At 44.2% G+C, this 23832-nt stretch overlaps 1 protein-coding gene across 3 annotated transcripts in view; it reads left to right on the top strand.

Annotated features, from left to right (window-relative positions):
- Nucleotides 1–23832, top strand: part of LOC119176925 (alcohol dehydrogenase [acceptor]) — an 84720-nt gene that overhangs the window by 42512 nt on the left and 18376 nt on the right. For 2 of the 3 annotated variants that reach the window (XM_075878120.1, XM_075878119.1), the window contains 3 exons: nt 11410–11577; nt 13792–13942; nt 20553–20692. In XM_075878120.1, the coding sequence (XP_075734235.1) occupies nt 11410–11577; nt 13792–13942; nt 20553–20692 (459 nt within the window). The remainder of the gene's footprint in view (nt 1–11409; nt 11578–13791; nt 13943–20552; nt 20693–23832) is intronic. The other variant, XM_075878122.1, reaches the window with a different exon arrangement.

Here is a 23832-nt window from a genome sequence, read left to right as displayed (position 1 = left end):
TTCATTTGACACGAGGGCTTCGAATGACGTCAAACGGCCCTTCCTTCTACTCGCGTGTGCTTCCACTTTTCAACATGTGTGGTATTTTGTATACAGTTTGTTAGACGTTCACGGCACAGAGTAGGATGGCGGTCATTTTTTTTAATTGGTCAGCTTTTTACGTATTTCTTGGTACCCTAACGTGTCAAGATTGAAGTTGCAGGCCATCTGAATTTTTTATTCTTGATTTTGATTGAAATCTTCATTCCTGAACCAAGGATTCAGTCGGCGAATCAAGACTCAAGAGCCCGCGAAGTCGCAAATGCCCACGAAATACTTCGAAGTGAAGTTTTATGGATACATGCCTGCATTCGTCTATCGCCGCATGGTACAAAGCCTCATCTTTTTTGATGGTTATCGCATGAAACTTCTGGCCCGTTTACTGAGGTCCGTTCCACTTGTCAATATTTATTTATGCTTTATATCTATGGAGTTTTTACGTTATTGTATAAGTAACAAAGTCAGTGCATGAACTTCAAAAAATATATATATTTTTTGTACTATACTTGTTTGAAAGAACAACGAATTGCCATGTTGGACATGCTATCGAATGCCTTAAGCAAATAGCAAGAAGCTCAATCGAAACAAAGCTTTGCGCATTGACCTACAGACCGCAATTTTGTCAGTGTATCTAGGGGCTCTTTTAAGCCGCAATATTAGTGATGCTTAAGTTGCAACTTCGAAATACACCCTCGCATTTCTCAAACCTAATGAGTGGATGTGCTATTTTAATTATTCCTGACTATACGAATACGAACATTAGCGCGCTGTGTGTCCCACAAGACTTCAAGCAACAAGCGCCACCTATTTAACTAATTGCGAACTAGAAACTTTACAGAATGCTTGAAGTTGGCAGCTACAACCGATACGTGGGGCCACATGTTCCATTGTGGAGAGCTAGTCGTGGTTTTGTAGTTGTCAAACCACTAGCTTAAGCAAAACTTTAAAATTTCTTTCATAGCACAGATGGTTAAGTCGTAAAGACTAGCGTTCTTAACTGCGGCTGCACTTTTAGTCTCCATTATTAACATTTAAGGTGCACGATTGTCAGGCTGCTACTCTTACAAACATTTTCAGCGTATTATTGTTTCGCTAAATCCATGCCGAGCTGCTCAACGAGACTAAAACTGCTTCAGTATATTGCATTAACTAAATATGCCAACATATATTGAACCACTTCATAACGCACACGCCTAAAGGCCCACACCAGTTGTCGCCAAACACCCCCTCGCGACGGCACGTTGTCTTACAAGAATCAGGGCCCGCATTCATATACATGTTTCTTGCTTAAAATTTTCGTAAGAAAATATTTTAGCTTATCACTTTATAGATAATAAAATGTCACCACCACCAATCACTACATGGCCCATATCATTAACGAAACAGGCTCACCAATCCGAAAACCTGTTTAAGATAGAAAACTTTTGTGAATCCGTCCCCGTATGATGTTCCTTTTAAAAGCTGCAACTATTCAAAAGTCAGGAAGAATTCGATAATAGTAAGTTATTGATTCTCTGATAAATTCTTGATGAGGTCACCACGGCTAGTATTTTTTTAACTGTGCATGCTATTGGATATCATAATTTTGGACGCCTTTGAAGTGATGGTATAAATATTCATATACATAAGCATTTCCTCCGCCTCAACACTCTGACCGTAACGCAATATTTATTCAAAAAGAAATGTCGCGATAAAAAAATCTACATCCAAGCACATACTTCTGCTCTTTTGTGCTATCTCCTGCCGTTGCTTTACGACGAAGAAATAACACAAGGACTTTGTTCGTACCGATAATCACTGGCCAGCCGTCTTCGCTAATGACAATGGCGTCAAATGCAAGAAGGTTTTGGGCATCATAGCAGCTGTTTTCATTGGCTGACCGCCTATGTTAAAACCATATACACTTTTGGTGAACATATATTTCTGCAAACATTTATTCGCATAGATCTTCTAAATACGAGCCGTGTTCGTTGGTGTTTAGTATCACCAACAGGGTAGAGCACATCATTGGCGTAGCCATGCAAGAGAGGAAGGGGGTTCAACCCCCTCTGAAAATTTTTCTAATTTTGGATTTTTATATATTAACGCACACACAACAGCACGCAAGAACATATATAAACTATGCTTATGCCCCTCAACTACCTCCCCTCTAAAAATTGTGGCTGCCGTAGTGCAATACATACTGGTCTTTCACTCGTGTCCTGTCTCTTGTACGGTTTTAAAGTTTTAATACTTGATAAACAATATAAAATCCGCAGCATCCTCTTTACCGGCATTTATTTTAGGGTATGAACGGAGACACATAAAGAAATCGCTTTGCTTTAGGGCGTTTCTCGCATAAGCGCTATTAAATGCGAATCATTGCTTAGGGAGCTTCGGAAACTTTGACCATATCTATTGATCTATCTATGTAGCCGCCTACGACTTTTAGCTCTCCTGGCCGTTTCGATGAAGTTATTTATGCCAAAAATGGTATGGCATCACATGACCGTATGACGAGCATTAGTGACTACTCATAACATGAAAATAATGCTATGTATCTCATGAATGTCATGATTTACATCTCGTGGTCTTGCTGCTTGTGCGGTGGTTTCGTTCACATGACTTATGACAAAACTGGTATGGAATGATGTGAACGCACGGTGAACATAAGTGACAGGCCCTCACGGGGACATCATGACATGCGTGTCATCTAAGAACATGACTTCATAACACGCTCATGATGCTTCCGCCACCGTCTCGCTAGTTTCACATACACTAAATTCGGTGTAACGTGACGTGAATAAATGACGAAGGTATAGGACTGGTACAAACGGTAATCAGACATGCGTGCCATGTAGAAACATGACTACATGCCACGCTAATAATTTACTCGGGGTCGTTTCGCTATCTTTACATATACCAAATATGGCATTACGTGACGTGACTGGATGACGAAGGTATATGTCTGGTGCAAACATGACAATCATGACATTTGTGTCACTTAACAACATGTCTACATGCCACGCTCATGATGCTCTCGCGACCGTCTTGCTAGCTTCATATATACCAAATTTGGTACTAAGTGACGTGAATATGTGTACTTTTGACGTATGCATGTGGGAGGTAGTGGCCAGATGCTGCACCAGGGGGGCCAATCCTTCTCTGGTGAGGGAGTGCGTTCCCGGCGGTGGTTACCGGTGAGGCCGCACCACAGGCCTCTTAATGCAGTTCCATCACCACGCGGATTTTTTTTATCCGGTTGGGAACTGCGTGGCACCGGGATTTGAACCACGGACCTTTTGCATGCGAGACGGATGCTGCGGCGATGACGTAGTGGTTAGAGCATCCGCCTCGCATGCAAGAGGTCCGTGGTTCAAATCCCGGTGCCGCGCAGTTCCCAACCGGATTAAAAAAAATCCGCGTGGTGATGGAACTGCAGTAAGAGGCCTGGGGTGCGGCCTCACCAGTAACCACCGCCGGGAATGCACTCCCTCACCAGAGAAGGATTGGCCACCCTGGTGCAGCACCTGGCCACTACCTCCCACATGCATACGTCAAATAACTCACGGCCCTCAGTCCCCAGAAGCTGCGAAGCAACTGACCACGGTGGCGGTCAGATCAGCAACGCAGCAGAGGGGGCTAAGAATATCTAGATCCGGACAGGCCGCCATTGGAACCTGAACTTGGCAACGTTTAACACTAGAACATTATCTAGTGAGGGAAATCTAGCTGTACTATTTGAGGAGCTAGAGGGTGCTAAATGGGATATAATAGGGCTCAGTGAGGTTAGGAGGACAGATGAGGCCTATACAGTGCTACAGAATGGGCCCGTCCTTTGCTATCGGGGCTTGTCAGACAGAAGAGCACTGGGAGTGGGGCTCCTAATTCACAGAAACATAGCTGGCAACATAGAGGAATACTATAGCCTTAATGAAAGGGTGGTAGGTATCGTAATTAATCTGAATAAAAGATACAAGATGACAGTAGTACAGGCTTACGCGCCTACATCCAGCCATGTTGACGCTTCAGTTGAAAGCTTCTATGAAGACGTGGAATCGGCAATGAGTAAGGTAAAAACACAGTATACTATAGTGATGGGCGACTTTAATGCAAAGGTAGGGAAGAAGCAGGCTGGAGACCAGGCAGTAGGAGATTATGGCATCGGTACTAGAAACGCCAGAGGAGAGCTACTAGTAGAATTCGCAGAACGCAATGATGTACGGATTTTGAATACCTTCTACCGAAAACGAGAAAACCGCAAGTGGAGGTGGAGGAGCCCTAAGGGCGAAAATAAGAACAAAATAGACTTTATAATGAGTGCACACCCAGGAATCGTTCAGGATGTGGAAGTGGTTGGCAAGGTACGATGCAGTGACCATAGAATGGTACGGTCTCGAATTCACCTAGACTTGAAGAAGGAACGACAGAAACTGATACGCAAGAAGCCAATCAATGAGCTAGCACTGAGTGGGAAAGTACAGGATTTCAGAGTGTCGCTGCAGAACAGGTACTCGGCTCTTAGTGAGGAAACCAACCTTAGCGTAGATACAATCAATGATAATCTGACGAGTACCATTACGGAGTGTGCAGTGGAAGTTGGGGGCAGGGTAGTTAGACAGGACACTGGCAAGCTTTTCCAGGAAACGAAGAACCTAATTAAGCAGCGTCAAATCATGATTGTGTCAAGTACAACTGACAAAATAGAACTGGCAGAGCCTTCGAAGTTGATTATTAGACATAAGGTATGCGATGTAAGAAGGTATAACATGGAGAGAATTGAACACGCTCTGAAAAACGGAGGAAGCGTCAAAGCAGTGAAGAGGAAACTTGGGATAGGCAAAAGTCGGATGTATGCACTAAGGGACATAGAAGGCAAAATAACTACCAATATGGATAGGATAGTTAAAATAGCGGAGGAGTTTTACAGAGATCTGTACAGTAGCCGAGACAACCTCGACCTTAATACTATAAGAACTAGCAGTCACCCAGATGACACCCCACCAGTAATCATAGAAGAAGTCAGAAAAGCTTTGGAGAGCATGCAAAGAGGCAAAGCTGCTGGTGAGGATCAGGTAACATCAGATCTGCTGAAAGATGGAGGACAGATTGTGTTAGAAAAACTAGCCACCCTGTTTACGAGGTGTCTCCTGACGGAAAGAGTACTAGAGTCTTGGAAGAACGCTAACGTCATCTTAATACATAAGAAAGGAGATGACAAGGACTTGAAGAATGAGAGGCCAATCAGCTCGCTCTCTGTAGTATACAAGCTATTTACAAAGGTAATTGCTAACAGAGTAAAGAAAACACTAGAATTCAATCAACCAAAGGAACAAGCAGGATTTCGAACAGGCTACTCAACAATTGACCACATCCATACTATCAATCAGGTAACATAGAAAAGCTCAGAGTATAACCAACCACAATACATAGCCTTCATAGATTACGAGAAGGCGTTTGATTCAGTAGAAATATCAGCCGTCATGCAGACACTGCGGAATCTGGGCGTAGATGAGTATATATAAACATTCTGGAAGAAATCTACAGGGAATCAACTGCTACCATAGTGCTTCATAAAGAAAGCAACAGAATACCAATCAAGAAGGGTGTAAGGCAGGGGGACACAATCTCCCCAATGATATTTACCGCGTGCTTACAGGAAGTTTTCAGAAGCCTAGAATGGGAACAGTTAGGGATAAGAGTTAAGGGAGAATACCTTAGTAACCTGCGCTTCGCCGATGACATTGCATTGCTGAGTAACTAAGGGGACGAATTGCAACTCATGATTACGGAGTTGGACAAGGAGAGCAGAAAGGTGGGTCTTAAAATTAATCTGCAGAAAACGAAAGTAATGTACAACGACCTCGGAAAGGAGCAGCGCTTCTAGATAGGTAATAGTGCACTTGAATGTCTACTTAGGGCATGTAATAACCGCAGAGCCGAACCACGAGATTAAAGTAACTAGAAGAATAAGAATGGGGTGGATCACATTCGGCAAGCACTCTCAAACATATGACAGGTAGATTGCCACTATCCCTCAAGAGGAAGGTATATAACAGCTGTGTCTTGCCGGTACTTAGCTACGGAGCAGAAACCTAGAGACTTACAAAGAGGGTTCAGCTTAAATTGAGGATGACGCAGCGAGCAATGGAAAGAAAAATGGTAGGTGTAACCTTAAGGGACAAGAAGAGAGCAGAGTGGATTAGGGGACAAACGGGGGTTAAGGATATCATAGTTGAAATAAAGAAGAGGAAATGGACATGGGCCGGGCATGTAGCGCGTAGACAGGATAACCGCTGGTCATTAAGGGTAACTAACTGGACTCCCAGGGAAGGGAAGCGGGTTAGGGGGAGACAGAAGGTTTGGTAGGCAGATGAGATTAAGAAGTTTGCGGGTATAAATTGGCAGCAGCAAGCACAGGACCGGGTTAACTGGCGGAACAAGGGAGAGGCCTTTGTCCTGCAGTGGACGTAGTCAGGCTGATGATGATGATGATGATGATGACTTGAATATATGACGGAGGTATAGAACTGGTACAAACACGGTAATCAGGCATGCGTGTCATGTGAGAACATGGCCACATGCCGCGCTCATAATTCGCCCGGGGTCGTTTTGCTATCTTAACATATGCTATACTTGGTATTACGTTACGTGAATGGATGACAAATATACGTGTGGTGCAAACATGATAATCATGAGATTTGTGTCATGTAATAACATGACTACATGCCACGCTCATGATGCGCTCGAGGTCATTTCACTAGCTTCATATATAGTAAAGTTGGTATTGCGTGACGTGAATAGATGACGAAGGTATGTGACTGGTTCAAACATGATAATCATTACATGCGTGTCATCAAAGAACATGACTACATATCAGGCCTATGATACACTCACGGCTGTTTCGCGAATTTCACGTGTACCAAATTTGGTGTTACGTGACGTGAATGGAGGACGAACACAAATGCCAGGCGTAAACATGATAATCAAAATTTGGAAGTCATGTACGGTATAATTTACGTCCGCCTAGTAACGTTGTGCGGATTTTATTGTGACAACTGAACCTTCCTCATTTGTCATTCACATATCATGAATTTGCAATGTACATGGGATCTGCCGATTTTTATACGCCCAGCACTCGCAACGATGGCCTCTGGAATAAAGAGACAATCTTCGTGGTGATAGCATGCTGCAGATGGCACTTATGTAAGTGTCGTTTTCAAAGTACATGGGGCCTGTATTCACACAGACACACGCACACAACAGAAAACGAAGTCTAGAATACTATATGATTTATTTATAAGCGGATCGTGCAAACCAATCTTTGCATAATATTGCGTTCATAACTTTGAATATATGCCTCTAGGAAATAAGTAAGAGAAACGAGTTAAAGTGGATGCATAGGTGACTCAATGTTGTTTGCGTCCACCTTTTTTCTTGAGCTCCTTCATTTGGGTTGTTTTGGTATGCGCTAAGATAAACGATTCGGCTGCTGTTACAAATGTATTTCGCTTAAACAGCCCGTCGCGGAGAGGATAGATTAGATAAAAGTAGATTAAGCTCTGTCTTTTTTTTTTACAAAAGTAAGTTTCGCCAGCTCTCTGTTGCTCCGTGTTATAGGAAAACGGTTTCGCTGTACATCGTAGTGGTGGAAAGAAAAGGAGTCGCCCTTTGTGGCTCAGCATGTGACAACCACCCACATGCGCTAGGTATAACCGCACGAAGTCGAGCGGTCATTCATGCGGCCGCCATGCAGATCCACACGAATGGCCGCAAGTGTTCTCTCTTGCGTTGACACACACACACACACACACACACACACACACACACACACACACACACACACACACACACACACACACACACACGCACGCACACACACGCACGCACGCACACACACACACACACACACACACACGCACACACGAAAGAAACTAACCTAGAGCGCAGTGATTGTTTCTGCCTGTCTCCATACTCCCAAATGGTTTACTTTGGAGAAAAATATTAACATTAAATTTCAAGTGCAACTTCGCAAATGTGAGTCTGTTAATTTTGTGAGTTTGGTATTTCTGTCTTCTGTTTTGTGCGCATCCGTGCGCTTGTGTCAATATGTATGCCTTCGTTCCTGTCTCTCGATTCACGAGTACCTTTTACAGCTTGTTTCTCCCAACCACGTTTTTTAGCTGCAACTTTCAATAAAAGAGCGCTTCAAGCTTTTCGGTGCGTCTGGTTGGGTGAAAAAAGTGTAGAGTAGAGTAGAACTTAGGTTAGTGGCCCACACCCATGCTGGGGGATCAGCCAAGACCGTGTATTTTCCAAAAGAATAAATGTCGTCTAGCTAAAGATACAAACAAAACAAAACTGCAAATACTACCAATAGATGAGTAAAAACATGGCAAGTAACTCAGAGCTAGGTAATTTAGGAAATGGTGCATAGGAATATAACGCAATTTAGAAAATATGAGTAGGAGTTGGCTGTATGATCTCAATCTATTTGAAGATATATTGAACTCCTGCAAGACATCGGCAAGATTTCTGTGCACTGTGGCCGCACGAACTCGATTTATCCTCTTCTTCATCTTCTGCTTTGTTCTCACTATACAGACGCCGATTTTCCTGGGCAGAGAATGCAAATACAATGATGGGCGAACATGTTACAATGATGGGCGAACATGCCCAAGTACTGATGGGCGAACAGTGACTAAAACAATCAAACTACAACTAGTCGTGAGGCAAAAATCACGAAAGAACGCGTAACTAGTTGGATGACTACAAATGACGTAAGAGCTATTCACGTGAGCAAGATCAAGTTACAAATGATCACATAACGTGTCCCGGCAATAACAACGAAAGAGCTAGGCGCCTGACTAAAATCACAGCATCAAAGGTAACAGCTAATCAGGTAACATGTTCCCGCCGAAACCACGTGACACATGCGCAGTGTCAGGAACCAACAGAAAACGAAGAAGTGTAGGCAAGCGTAACCATACTGAGAACTACTAACAAAAACTTAGCCTCTTTACAAAAGCTTGGCATCACTAGCAAAAACTTACAAGCTAAGTTCTATGGTTCCGGCCTCGCACGACTAGTGCAAGCTGTACTTTTTTATCGTTAAAGTTCCGGAAATTTTAACCGTCTGGTGTTCTTTAACGTGCACTGACATTGCACAGGACACGGGCCTCTGCCATTTCGCCTTCATCGACATGCGATCGCCGCTTCTGGGATCAAACACGCAATATTCGCGTCAGCAGTTGATATATTTGGTTGATCCATAATTAGGTTTTAACGTCTCGAAACCACCATATGATTATGATGTGACGCCATAGTGGAGGGCTCCACAAACTTCTACCACCTGGGGCTCTTTAATGTGCACCCAAAGCTGAGCACATGGGCCTACAGCATTTTCGCCTGCATCAAAAATGCAGCCGCTGCATTCGGGATTTGATCCCACGACTTGCTGGTCAGCAGCTGAGTACTTTAGCCACTATAGACCACTGTGTTGGGGCTCAGCGTCAGCAGTCGAACATGGTAACTACTCCACCATTTGTGGCAGACCTGCTTTAGTAGCTTTTCTTGTATAGGCTTTTATAATAGGTGCCTTTCTGATTAGTTTTATATTTAGCATCTATTCCTGCAATTGTGTGCAGAGCGTTATTTGCCTTTTTCCCCCATTTCGTCGTGCATACCATGTGCATGAGGTCCCATTCAAATCCCTTACATTGGGAGCTCCGGCAGTTCATCCCACTTTGCAGAGTGACAGTACTTGATCTTGCTTGCGACTATACGGCTAAGTCTGAAAAAGTGGAGGCGGGAAAAGCGATAAGCTTATAAAAATATATGGTAAACATGTACCGTCTGTTTGAGTGACAAGAAGCACATGGCCCTGTGGCTGCACGCTGACGTTGACATCAACATTTCTAATAAAAAAAATGCCCCCACATACAGAAGGCAATTGTGAAGAAATGCAAATGTATCACGTAGCGTCCATAACGGCAGTTCACACTTGAAAACCCAATGTTACAAGAATAACGAGATCAGAACGCACTGTCTTCAGCCTGTGCCAAGGCAGCAGAAACGCTACAAACGTGTTTCAAACAAACTGCATTGAGGCGATGGCAAGTCACGTTCAATTCAAAGAAGGGGGGGGGGGGAGGCTCTGGTTTCCAGGAGCGACGATAAGCGCGCGAGCCCGCAGGAGTTGCTGACAGATTTCAGCGCCGAACCGTGACATGATGGGGGCTCCGGTTGCTAGAGACGCGCGCGCCCAAAGCTGCTGCCTTGGGAAAGGGTGGTGGACGGATCCCGATGAACGCCTGACATAGCCCGAATAAAAAATACATTCGCATTTAAAAGGTCAATAGTCAGAAGATCAGATGTGTTGCCAAACTGCACAATTTTATTCTATACTACACTATACTAAGCTATACTATACTTTACTATGTTTTTACTCGATTACGTGTCAATACTTAGGTTTGAATTTACAAAACTTATTGTTTCTTAGTCCTCTGTCCTAATGGCTGGTCGCTCTTGTTAGTCATCTGTCAAGCATAATGATTGACTGGAATATTATTTTGCAAATAATTTGTAATTGGAAAAAAATTTAAACGAGGAAATTTTTCACTGACTTGTTGGCCCTGAAGGTCGTAGTCATCAATAGAAAAAATATGAAAATATCAATACTTCAAAAGCTTCCCAATATAAGAAGTGTTGGCAGAATCCCATATTACGGAAATTTGGCGGTTCACAGTGGACCTGCAGAATAAATAGAGAACAATCCAACCATCACCCCCACCCTTTGATTAAAGGCTCAATGTCAATTGGGAGCTCTCGTCAAAGCACCGCCTAGGCAATCATACAAGCCAATCAGCGCAGTTTTCAGTAGATCTTCTATAATTCTAACTTTCATATAAAAAATTTAATATAAAAACTTTCATCTAAAAAGTAGACCTTCTATAATTCTAACTTTCATATAAAAATAGAAAAGTCAGTTTAATCAACCGTTCAATAAACGCCAAGAAAATATTGTGCTCGCTCCATAACACATATGGAATACCAGCTCAGAAAGCTACCCATTTTCATGGCCCATCTGTTTCCAAATGCTTCGACGAGGGCGACGATTGGGTTATTTGTTCTTCGGGTCACCAACTAATTAAAAAAAGAGATTACACGCAGACAGAAGCACTATAGATTTCGGATCAAACTGCACCCACGAATCAAGGAATGGTTTTTAACTATATGGAACTAAAATTATTTCAATTAAATGGGATGGGGGATATTTTCTGCGCAAGTTGATTATCCGAATTCGCTCGACACTATGCACCTCGTACCATATTTTTGGTGCAGCATGCTATGCACTTCTCACTAGCTTGACGATTATTCGCTCTGTTTCAGGTAATCTTTGAAAATACTACGGCTGTGGGCGTTGAAATTAATTCTGATGGCGTAGTTTACTACGTGGCTGCCAAACGTGAAGTCATTATTTCTTCAGGAGTGATCGGATCACCACATGTCCTTTTGTTGTCCGGCATTGGGTCAAGCGATGTTTTAGACAAATTCCGGGTAAGCCATCTGACACAGTGTACCTGAATTTAGGTGCATGAATGCGCACGTACGCACACATAAAAACTGTACTTGGTAACACTTAGTGGAAACAAACTGAAAGTGGTGACTCAACATGTATATGGGTGAGCCGACATGACACGGAGGTTTAACAAGCCACTCTTTTCACCTGGACTTGCTGTTTTTGTCTGTAGCGTAGCTGAACTCGGGGAGCTAAAGTTAGGCTTAGACCATCTGCCGGAGCCTCGGCTGCTACCTAAAACGTGCCTTCGCATCCCGCACCAGCAAGGTTTCAAGCGGCGGGGTGCCCCTACGGCCGGTTTGCAGCACCCAGCAATGGTCCACTGCCAGCCTCAGCCTTCAGTGGTTTCCCTGACACGTGAAACAAGCAGATCTGTCTCCTCGTGGCCACAGCACATTGACTGCTCCCTAACACTTGCACTATGCCCCCGGACGTGAACGCTGCCATTCGTGCGCAGCGCGTTGTCCAACTTCTGGGAACCCACCTCACCAAGGGGAAGTGGCAGAGACCCCATAAGCAGTCGCTTTCTGACACACCGTTGATGAGCCACTATTTTCAATTTTTACTTAATTTATGCAGGAGTGCACTCGATGTGTCTCACATAAGAACTGACACGCTGCCGACGGCCACGCAGACAGGACGTCTGACACGCACTGTTCCACTTTTCGGCGCCTATAGCGGTGCGCCGTAACATTCTATCGGTATTATGGGCACTGGACCACGACATACTGCTCAAAGCGTCGCACTTTTGCGGAGAACCCAACTCAAGCTAGTGTACATCTTGGAGACGACAAGCTTGTGCTTGTTGAGAAGACAGCAGTGAAAATAGGCATGCTGGCAAACTCTTTGTGTTAAAAAGGAGCGCCTATAGGATGAAAAATACTGAAAAAAATCTCATATATTCGAATATCCAGACATCTTTGATATTATCTATGGTGGCACATCAGGTAGAAACTTAATTGACCAAAACTAAATTAGAAGCTGTGTCTGAACTAGTTCTTATAGTGACATTTTTAAAGCGGTAAGCGCACGAAGACAGGAACAGTGAGCAAACGACACACAGAGTGCTACTTACAACTAGTTTGTTCAGCAAAAACATTCCATATATATGCAGTTTCCTCGCTCATGTCGCAGTAACACGCAGGTTCATGAGCAAGACTATCGCATTTTTCGCTAAACAATCAAGGGGTCAATGTGTGCGCGGAAAGAGGGCAACGAAGCATGCAACACTCTTGACACCATGCAGAAGTTGCTGAACGACCCGATAAATACGCTATTAACACTACAACCGAATGAGTTAAAAAGGTGATATGAACAGGAGTTTAAGCAAAAGCGGCTAAACAAATTAATGTTATTGAAAACAAAAGTATTAAGACTCACAAAGCAGGTCATGGAAAGTAAAACAAGCATTATAAAAAAAGCTTTTAACAGTTTAATAGCAATAAAAAGAACTCTTAAATGTTGAAGCTTGTTAGGCAAACACAACACTACACCTCATATGATCTACAAAAATGCGAGCTCTATTTTAGGAGCCACACAGCGATGCTTCCTTCGTAAGGTTCCTTGGGAAGTTTCTTGGTAAACTTCCCGACGATGATCATATTCGCTTCTTCGGCCTTGAGCTGCACCGTACCCTGAAGCGGAACGCTGGGAAACTGAACACTGGCTTGAGATCGACTTGATGGCACCGAAGCCCTCGACATCTCTAAAGCAAGCGGCTAACGAGCGATAGCGGTCAGCTGTAGTGAGGCAATATTTTAGCCGTAGCGAGAATACTACATGGACACTTCGCTCACTCTGCCCGTAGGCGAAGAAAAACGTGAAATAAACAATGAACTTGAGAACCGATAGGACACAATCAACGCTGCTATAGGGACAACACCATGCATACGAGCCCAGCAAACATTCCGCCGCAAGACTAAATCGGCGACGTAACTTTGCAACACACAGTGACAAGTACTACGCTCGCACTGACACATACCAAAAATTGTTCAGAAGGTGCACACTCCGTTTTTTTATGCCATTAACACACGAAACATAATTTTTCCTTCACTTTAGTAACATTGTTATGTTGTATTTTTTCCATAATTTCACTTAAAAGTAAGATATGCGAGGCCCGATGCCATTTCTCTTATCGTCCGTTTTATTTGCCTTGATATGTGTTGCTATTCTCATCTCGAACTTTGTTGCAGATACCTGTTATTAGTGAACTTACAGGAGTAGGACGCAACCTCCAAGACCACGCTACAGTACCTATATATGTCAACCTAAAGGCTCCCGTTAGCATCAATGAATACAAAATAAAAAGTGTATGGCAAATATGGAAGTACATCTGGGGTGAAGGTAGGTCACATGTTTATCCTAAGTTTCTTAGCAGCATCCTGATTTTCGTAGAGTGTCAAATACTCGTAAAATACATCGACAGCTGTTACCTGCTAACGTCCTTAGTCATTAGATTGCGTCCACAGGGATTGTAGCTGCCTGGTGCTGGAATCCTAAGAGGTCTTAATGTGGTTTTAACGAATATAGTGAATGGGAACGGCCGCCACACCCCACGATAATTTGAACGTGGGTCGCAGCGTTGACCTCTCGACCACGCTGACAACGCTAAAACGCAAAAGGATATCGGGGAGAGTGGTAGTGCCGCGAGTTCCAATGATCAGGGGCTGACGGGCCAAGATGGATGGACGCCGCGCGCAGAGGTTTATCTATTGAGTACCCCCTAGACGGGAGAAATAAATGAAGCCAGAGGTAAAACGAGCGAGGTAGGATAGGAATGGACATGAAAAAATTAGGAAGAAAAAGTTGCATATTTCTAATTCTCTATCCCCGACGAGCGTCATATTTACGACAATTTTCAATAGAGTCGACGCTGACAACACAGTTGTTTGTTGTTGTTGTTGTTGTTGTTGTTGTTGTTGTTGTTGTTGTTGTTGTTGTTGTTGTTGTTGTTGTTGTTGTTGTTGTTGCTGTTGCCAGAGGAAGGGTGCGATCAATCGTGGTGCCTGGATTCTGTTGTTTCAGAGTGCAAATTTTATGCATACTTCCATGCTTCTCACGACGTCCTCATAGGCTAACTATATATGCGAACAATAGGCACATAGGAGGGCAAAAGAAAATGGTTGCAAAGCGCAACGTAAATTGAGTGACAGTCATAGAGATGAAAGCGGAGGAAGTTAGGCTGCGCGGAGGATGAAAAAAAAACGCTACTCAGCAGAGGATGAGGGACAGCAATATTGATAAAGAGCGTGAGAAGAAAAACAGAAGTTGAGACACGAATTTTCTTGTTCACGCTTCCTTTTCTGAACAATGGGCAATGCCTCCGGTGGAAGTGCTTCGACTGACGCCGCTGCTGAGTGAATTCCCGGAGAGGCTCAGTGCCATTGACGTAAACAGCCTGCTGCTCCCGAATTTCGCAATATGGAATATCGTAATTGTCGGTGACATTGTTTCATGATGGCCCTTCTTCCATAGAATCAGCATCTTCATTTTTTTTGCCACCTCTGCTTAGCATAAAACAGAACCCTCCTGCGTTCTCAACGATGGTTCATAACGCAGTAGTTAAGGTAGACCCTCAGTTCTATAGCTTCTTTCTAACCGCCCCTTCACCAGGAAGCGCTGTTGCATGCCACTACTTTGCATTATGGTTAGGAGAAAGAGTGAACGCCGGGAGGTTGCATTATGGATGAATGTAAGACTTCGTAAAGGTATGTTGAGGCAAATCGCTAATTTCTCCCAAGGCTTTGCGATGCAAATAACTGCTTTTGTTCTACATATTTATACAACAGTTTAGTGCTGTCACGCCGGTCATAACAATCTTTCAAATAAATAAATAAATGGAAGTGGTCTGCCATAAGTGCGCGAAAGAGGACGAGGTGGATTGAGAAGGGACTGAAAGAAGTTAGAATAAAGTGTCGGATGACACCGGTCTATCATAGATTATCTGTGCTGAATGAGTTATTTTTTAGTCGGAACGCTATATTTCGGCGTAGCCGTCACCTTGTAAACACCGGAAATGTGGGTTACCTTCTTCATCGACAAGGAGTTATTGGAGCCCCTGGTTTTCACACGGTATCAAGTCCATGGTGAGCCAGCGAGGGACATTCCTCGCGAAGTTAGCTCGACCGGACTGATGTACACGGTACTGGAAGAAGCTTCGATGAGCCGTCAAGCCCTTGAGCAAACAGGCTCGGTGAAGGTGAACCTGCAGCTCCAGACACTCAGCGAACTGGTTCTGGAACCCATTCGTCGTGGCACCTTCAAGCAAAAAACAGCTTCCAAGAAGGTGAGCGTCGTTTTGACTGCTATTAAGCGACAGCAGTGGAGCATGAGGCAACAAACTGAAATAATTGAAATGTGGATCAAGTCGCTTAACCAAAAAAGCCACAACAGATTGTAGAACCAGACCTCTTTGAAGGAGACTCGAAAAATGCAGACCATTGAGTGTGGTTTTTTGAGTATGCATGCGAAAAAAAATATGTGGAAAAGTGAGGATACAACGATTGTAAAGATGCGCCGTTATATTGGTGCCATCGCGAGGAAGTGGTATGACTTGCAACTTATAGACAGAGCACCAACGTGTTGGGAAAGGTGGAAGAGCAACTTTTTGGCGACCTTACAAAGCAATGTTGTAGAAAGATGGGACGTGGTACTACGCTTTACACACACGCCTGGCTCTTTGCTGGAGTACTTTCTCGAGAAGCGTCACCCACTGTATTCAGCTGAACCAAAGCTCCCATAATCTGATGATGTAGCTTTGGTAGCGCAAGGTTTTTCCGCCGACATCCACCGTGAAATGCATATTAGTGATTTAAGAACGCTTGATAATCTTCTGTGAAGCATGCAGACCTTAGTGACATCGTTCTCTTCACGAGAACAGTGAAGTTGTGAACAAACGCTTGATGAAGAAGGGCCATTTTCAGCAGTACACGAGGCAGAGCTTCCACGTGAGCGAATCATACGCGATGACAAGCCCCAAGCAGAAACCTGTACGGAAACAGTTTATTTGCTATTATCAATCTTGCTTTACGCCTCTATTAAAGTAGACGGCACTGAAATGAAGGCCCTTGTTGACAGTGGGGCTTCTGTCTCTATCATCAATAAGAGTCGAGTGAATGGCGGTCGCCTGCATGTGGGTAGAGCATTGCGCGTGCAAGCATATGATGGGTCAGTGAGCATGGATAGGGAATTAATTACCCTAAACATTGAATGTCAAGGTCAAACAATTACAACTAACATATTGGCCATCTCTGACGTCAGCTACAATTTTCTTTTGTCACGTCCGCACATGAAGAGGCTCCATAATAATATCTATTTGGATGACAGACCAATGGTCGAGGACAACGTCGGACGAGAAGATCTCTCTCAGGCATCTGACGAAACAAGGATAATTTTCGACCCGGAGGACAGTACATTGAAAAACCGAGAATTTATATGCATGGGCACTACCCTCCGGCAATGAAATCTCACGTTGTCCCTTTGGAACTTAGTGGCAAAAGTGTTGTCCGCAGAGTTCCTTATAGCATGTCCAATGATAAAAAGATGTGGCTGAAAAAGGAGCTACAAGAAATGTTGAATGCCGGTATTATGGTAATATCCGCCCTTCTGTTTCTTCATTTGCTTCTCCAATAACTATTGCCCCAAAATAAGACGAACATTCAGACTCTGCACAGATTATAGGGCACTTAGTTGTCAAACAGAGTTTATACCCTATGAAATGCCGAGGATCGACGATGTCATTGACGAGACTGGTGATTGCCATAATTTGTAAAGAATATACATTTGCAAGGGGTTTTAGCAAATCCCACTAACTGAACAAAACGAAAAAATACACCACATTTATAATCCTTTTTGACTTATTTGAATACACCCACTGACCATTTTGTTGGAAAAATTCTCCGGCGCATGGTTGTAGAAAGTGATGACTGATATTCTGAAACCTTATTTGGGTATATTCCGCAACGTATTTTGGAACACCGGGATCATCTTTCAAAAGTTATTCATACTTTGAGTTTTTCGCAACTCAAACTCAATTTCAAGAAAAGTTTTTTCCTTGTCGACAAAGTTGTATTTCTTGGAAGGGTGTTCGACAAATGTACCAAAAGCACAAAAAGAGAATCAGGAGAAATAATTTCTAAGGTCGCAAAACCTTATGATGTGCACTCACTGCGTGTTTTCCTTGGCCGAGCAGGACACTTCAGAGCCTTTATTAAAGATTATGCACTGAAGACACGATGCCTTAGATGCTTAACACAAAAAGGCGTATCTTTCTAATGGAATGAGGAGTGCGAAGCGGTTTATTCTGAGATTGTAAAGCTAATATCACCGGATCCCATCCTGCGCATACCGGACTTTTCTCTGCCTTTCGTACTGAACACGTACGCATCACACTACGCAACCGGTGCAGTTTTGTATCAGAAACCCTCAAAACAGGCTGATCCAACGAAATATTACGTGGTGGGATATTACAGCTACTAAAGCTAGCTGAAATTAATTATTCTACTACAGAGAAGAAAGCGCCGTTCAGTATTTCAGAACATGGCTTGAATGGGTTAGGTTGAAGCTATTCACGGACCATCAGGCACAACTTTTGAATATGACACAACCAAGAGGACGCATTGCTAGATGAGTGAACTATCTCCAGCAATTTGATTTCACAGTTTCGCACCGCCCTGGCCCACTTCTCACTGATGCTGATGCACTGTCTAGATTGCTTGTTCATGAGACCTGCGAAAATCCAGAAATTATCGATCACATTAGGATATCGGAAGCTACAGAAGATCTGCAGTTTATCGATGGAAATTATCATGTCCCATCCACCCTGATTCAAAAGATTCTTCAACTCTACCATGACACTCCTAAATCAGACGGACACGATGTCTTCTGACGCACATACAAGAAATCGCTTATGAGGTTCAAATGGCCAGGTATAAAAACAACATCAGTAATTCTGTCCGGACCTGCCATCCTTGCCAGGTAAACAAAGTGAAGTACCACCAATCGACAGAAGTCATGACTAACCCTGAATATTCAAAAGGTACCCTTTGAATTCGTTCATATAGACTTCGCAGAGCTTTAAAAAAAGGGGGAAGGAGTTAGACGAACGCAAGCTTTCCTGCTTTCCATTGATGAATGTGCCAGAAATAATATGGCCAAAGCAGGGAAAGAAGATGCGAATAGTGTCATCAATCTACTAAAATATGCGTGTTTTAAGCACTCCAAGACGCTAGTCTGCAATAACGGCCCTTATTTTTGTAGTACGAAGCTAGCAAGATAGGCTAAAGACCGAGGAATTGTCATTAAATATTCTCCGTATCACCCAGCAGTGAACGGATTAGCAGAACGGGCCATACGGGACATCAAACAGTTTTTGAAGATGTATACAGACTTTATCGGAGGGTGGAAGCGCTGCCTTGAGGCCGCTGTGAAGCACCATAACCGATTGTTCACCACGGGTTTAGGCTGCAGTCCTCATTTCGCTACAACTGGAACAGCACCCATACTACCGGCAGATCGTGATCTAGGTCACCTAGAAAAACTCTAACTTACGGAAGCTGAGAGAAGTGCCGAAAGTCAAGAAGTGTATAAGCGGTGGATGAAGAGGAATTTCGATAAAAGGCATAACAGCGACACACCACCCATGCAGCCGGGAGATTGTATTCTTGTCAGGAAAAGAGTTACTCCTTGGAATACCAAATGTTACGGATCACTCCAAGTTGTCAAGACCAGATCTCAGCACGGGATTCTGAAGAACGTGTGATACACTGCAGCCTCGAGTCAAAAATAGTGCGCTTCCATTGGTAACATATTCAAGTATTACACCAGAAGGTGTAATCGAAGAAGTCGGGAAGAGTGAAGTGGTCTGAAATAAGAGCGGGAAAGAGGACGAAGTGGAATGAGAGGAGACTGAAAGAAGTTAGAAATGAAATGGGGTATAACACCCGTATATCATGAAATATCTGTGCTTAATGTGCTAGTTCTTAGACGGAACGCTTAAAAAACTAAATAAATAAATAAATAAATAAATAGGCAGTCACATGATATAGGGCTGCTCCACTATAGAGTTATCTTTATTATGAAAAATTGCTGTGATCGAGCAGGTGACAGATCGAACATAATGAAAGTACTCCTTCTTCCTCGTTTTCTTTCACAGGTAAAGCTCATTAGGACCTAGCCTTGTCTTGTGTTGCGGTCACGGTATAGAATCGTTGCTATACTCGAAACATATAAAAGGCACGCACACACACACACACGTACACAAACACACACACACACACGCACACACACACACACACAAAAAGATTTTACAATAAACTTCAACGGGGACATGAACTAACTATACAGTAAGAGGCCCCTGTTCCCGGCTAAAATAACCTATCAATTATTGATGAGTCTAGTAAAATGTACCTAGATCTTCAGGCTTCTCAAATAAACCTGTTAAACAAAGGCACATGTCGTGAACTATATGCCCCAGCGAATTGCCTCTACTGATATAGTATCTTGCTATCGGTAAGATAGCTGGTTCTTGAAATCTATTTCGAGGCATATACATCCGCTTTAGCAAGTTTCTAAATACTCCTTGAATTGCCTATGACGAATGGAAGGCGAATTAAATTTACATGCATTTCTGTATACACTTTATGTCACCCAATTTACATTATAGAGAGTAAAGCTCGGTACTCATGGTTAATCACCCATAAGATGCCCAGAGCTTCACCCACTCGTCTTCATTCACATCGTGTAGACGCGTGAATATTTTTGTTTTTGTATTCTCCCTTTGTGTCCTCACAGCAGAGCAGTAACAACAGAATAGTTATGACTCTGTTTCAAGCAATGTACTGCTTGTAACTGTCTTTTTTGTGAAACAGCGACACAGTTATCTTACAGTCAACTGTCAATTCAATGAGATGCATGGTAAACTGGAAGAAATGATCGCGACTACTTCCTCTTTCAGGTCACCTTACTTCCAACGCCGTTGCGTCCGTTCTCAGGACGAATGTAAAGGATCGCCACCTCCAAGCAATGTTTATAGCAATGAACTTTGGCTCCTTCAGAGAAGATATACTTGTAAAAATTTCTAATCTCAAGAAAGAGGTAAGGAGTGTAGCGAAAACTGAATGCTTACCCAATCGAACTTCTGCTACACCTCTGGGATGTCTTGCTTAAACGTTATGCCTTTAATCTCTTAAGAGTTAAATTGAAACAGCGCAGTACGCCTCGTAATCATATCGTGGTTTTGGCACGTAGAACGCCTGATATATTATTAGAGCTCAGCTCTGAGCTCCCGTTCTTTCATTGAGTGGCGTCGCCGTCGTCGTAACCGACAGAGCAAACAAGGACAACAGAGAGCGAACGCCGAGCACAAGGGAGTATCAGGAAACTGTTCCGTGGGGGTCACTCGCGGTGCCATAGTGCAGTGGCTGATGACGGCATCATTAAGGTATGTGGAATGAGTGTCCACGTATGCCATACATGTATATAAAGCATTCCACAAAGAGAGGCCTGTCTGCGACGACTCTTTTGGAACGCGCACACGCGCTGCCACCTGCGGTTTCTCGGTTAGCGAGGGCGATCACGCCTAACCTTATCGCAATATCAAAACACCTAAACAGCTGCGCTCAGAATTGATATTATAAAGTGTAGTAATTGTCGGTGATTTTATTATTAATATTGTTATTGTTGTTGTTATTGTCGTCATTGTCATTGTAGTTGTTGTTGTCGATGTTGTTGTTGTTGTCGTCGTCATCGTCGTCGTCGTCGTAGTCATAGTCATCGTCGTCGTCGTTGTTGTTGTTGTTGGTGGTGTTGTTGTTGTTGTTGTTGTTGTCGTTGTTGTAGTTGTTGTTGTTGTTAGCATCGATCAGGTCATTCTCAATCACGCACACACTCGCCCCCGCCATTCGACATCCGGAAATTTGAGAGATGATTTTTTTCATCCCTTTATCAAAAACAATGCCTCATTAAAAACACGTTAAGGGGACATGATACGGGGTAATACAATTGTGGTTTTAGTGAAAAATGGAAGTAGGGGGTCTATCTTTTCTGTACACGCATTAAAAAGTCACAGCTTTGCCGCGTAGATGAAGCAATGGACGCGATAGCCACAAATTGGAACGTCACACGAAGAATGACAAGCGCATTGAAACGTTCCCCGCGTTTCTCAAGCACAAGTGACGCATGAAACGTAATCACAGGTAGAGATAAACACGAATAACGTATGAAACATGCTAGAGAACCTGAAAACGTGCATAGCCGTTGAATTCCTTGCTGTGTTTCAATAAGCTTTCTCGGTGACTATGTATACTCGTGCGCATGTTGTCAAGTGCAGTTCGTGAGTGTGGCAGGTATGATTGTACAAAATCAGTTTCACCAAAAAGGTGAAGAAATGAATGTGATAGCGACAAATTGCAATGTTATACGAAGCGAGGCTGGCAGTGAACTCATTCAGTTCAGATCCCGCGTAACAATAGAAAACGCTGGCGTAAGAGAACACGGCCGCTCCAGCTACACTCTCGGCACCTTTCTTTCGTGTTGAGAGCGCAGCGCGTAGAAGCTCCCGTCGGCTGGGGGGGGGGGGAGCTTCTACGCGCTATATATTGTTATCTGACTTTGTTCCTTTTCTCCTGTAGCCGGGTATGCACCCGTGCCTGAGCACTGCTTTAGTCATCATTGCACTCGGCAACGCTGCATGCATGCAGTCCTGCCAAGCTTGCCCTCCGCAGGCACAGGTCCTCTCTTCGAAGGTGGAAACATTCAGAGGACCTAGGCCATGAACCACCATAGGTAGAACTAATGCCTCTGGTGGGCGGCATTGGCTGCCTCGCAGATGTTGGCCATGGTCACGGTGCGTCTTGCATTGAAAGTAAGGCGATGATGGCTCTGGTGGAGGCCATTGACATTGTCCTGCCGGTCGTTGCGTCTTTCTTTGAAAGTAGGGCCACGGTGGCTCTGGTAGACGCCACTGACTGTTTATAAATGGTTGTCGTCAGCCCGTGGATCCTGAACACCGAGTTGCCAATAACGTCTCTGGCGGGCGGTATTGGCTGTGCCTGTGGGGTTTTTCTCGTGAACGCCATGACTCGCCTTGTGGGGCTGTCGAACACTCGTGGGTGACCTTGGCTATCTTGGGGCGGCCGCAGGACGCTTAGCAGGCAATTTAGTTAGCAGAGCTTGAGGCACTGGTCTTCATTCCCGTCGGCGTTCTGGACAGGCCACAATGCCCGGCCTCATGCTTTGATGCAGGAGCCTCTGCGCTGCCATCTCTGCCTCCTTTTGTTCTGCCGCTGCGAGGAATAAACAACTCCTTGGTGGTTCTGTAAGACGAAATTCAGACGAGTTAACGCCACCATAACTGCACATCACGCTGCAGACACCAGGGGCATACGAACGCGTCGCCTCGCTGCACCGTGCGAGCTGGATGCCGTCTGACCGATCTACGTCGGATTCCTCCTTGATGCAGACTGTCTCCTGGTGATCCGCACGACTTTAATATGATCTCGAAGTCGTGTTGAATTGCCCGTGATTCCCAGTGGGACCGTGGTACGCCGAGAGGCCGGAAGGGCTGATGTTGACTCCACCTACTTGCTGCGCATCGCTAGCGTCGGTCAAGGCGCGGTGAGCAGATCCTAATAAAACAGGCATATCGTCCATTAATGTGTCGATACGATGTGACAGTTGCGTGAAAGTGCACAAGAGCTCTGCGTAGCTGGCGGGTGAGGCAATAGGAGAAGAAACCACGTCCTCACTGTATACGGGGGTTGTAGCACTCACTGAGGAAAGATTCACGCTGAAAAGAGCATGGACAGCGTCTTTTAGCAGCTAACACATGAGGGCAGGAACCTTATTGCGCAATCCACGACTCGGGAAGCGTGAACCGCATTTCCAGGAAGGAGCCCTTGCACATACGCATGAAGTAGCGCGCCGCTGGTCAAGCAGTTCTCTGGGACCATCGTGGAGGCCTGGGCACCGTCCACTGATGATGGGATGAATACTTGCGGTTGTGGTCGACTTGTGGGTTCCATCAACGAGGAAGCCTAGGAGTGTTCCTCTGGTAAGCGCGTTGCCTCAAGCTAGCAGCTGGGGTTCACCAAGTTTTTGGACGACTGCGTCATTGTAAAAAACGAGACTCGGAGATAACGCCCGTTCACTGGGCCATTCGTTCTTTATCCGAGTTCATTCTCTTTCTCCTCTAGTCGGGTATGCGCCCGTGCCTGAGCCCTGCTTTTGATTCATTA

Source organism: Rhipicephalus microplus, chromosome X (assembly GCF_043290135.1).
Source record: "Rhipicephalus microplus isolate Deutch F79 chromosome X, USDA_Rmic, whole genome shotgun sequence".
Classification (NCBI taxonomy): Eukaryota; Metazoa; Arthropoda; class Arachnida; order Ixodida; family Ixodidae; genus Rhipicephalus; species Rhipicephalus microplus.
The sequence above is the reverse complement of the archived record's forward strand: the minus strand, read 5'-3'. Positions and strand labels throughout refer to the sequence as shown.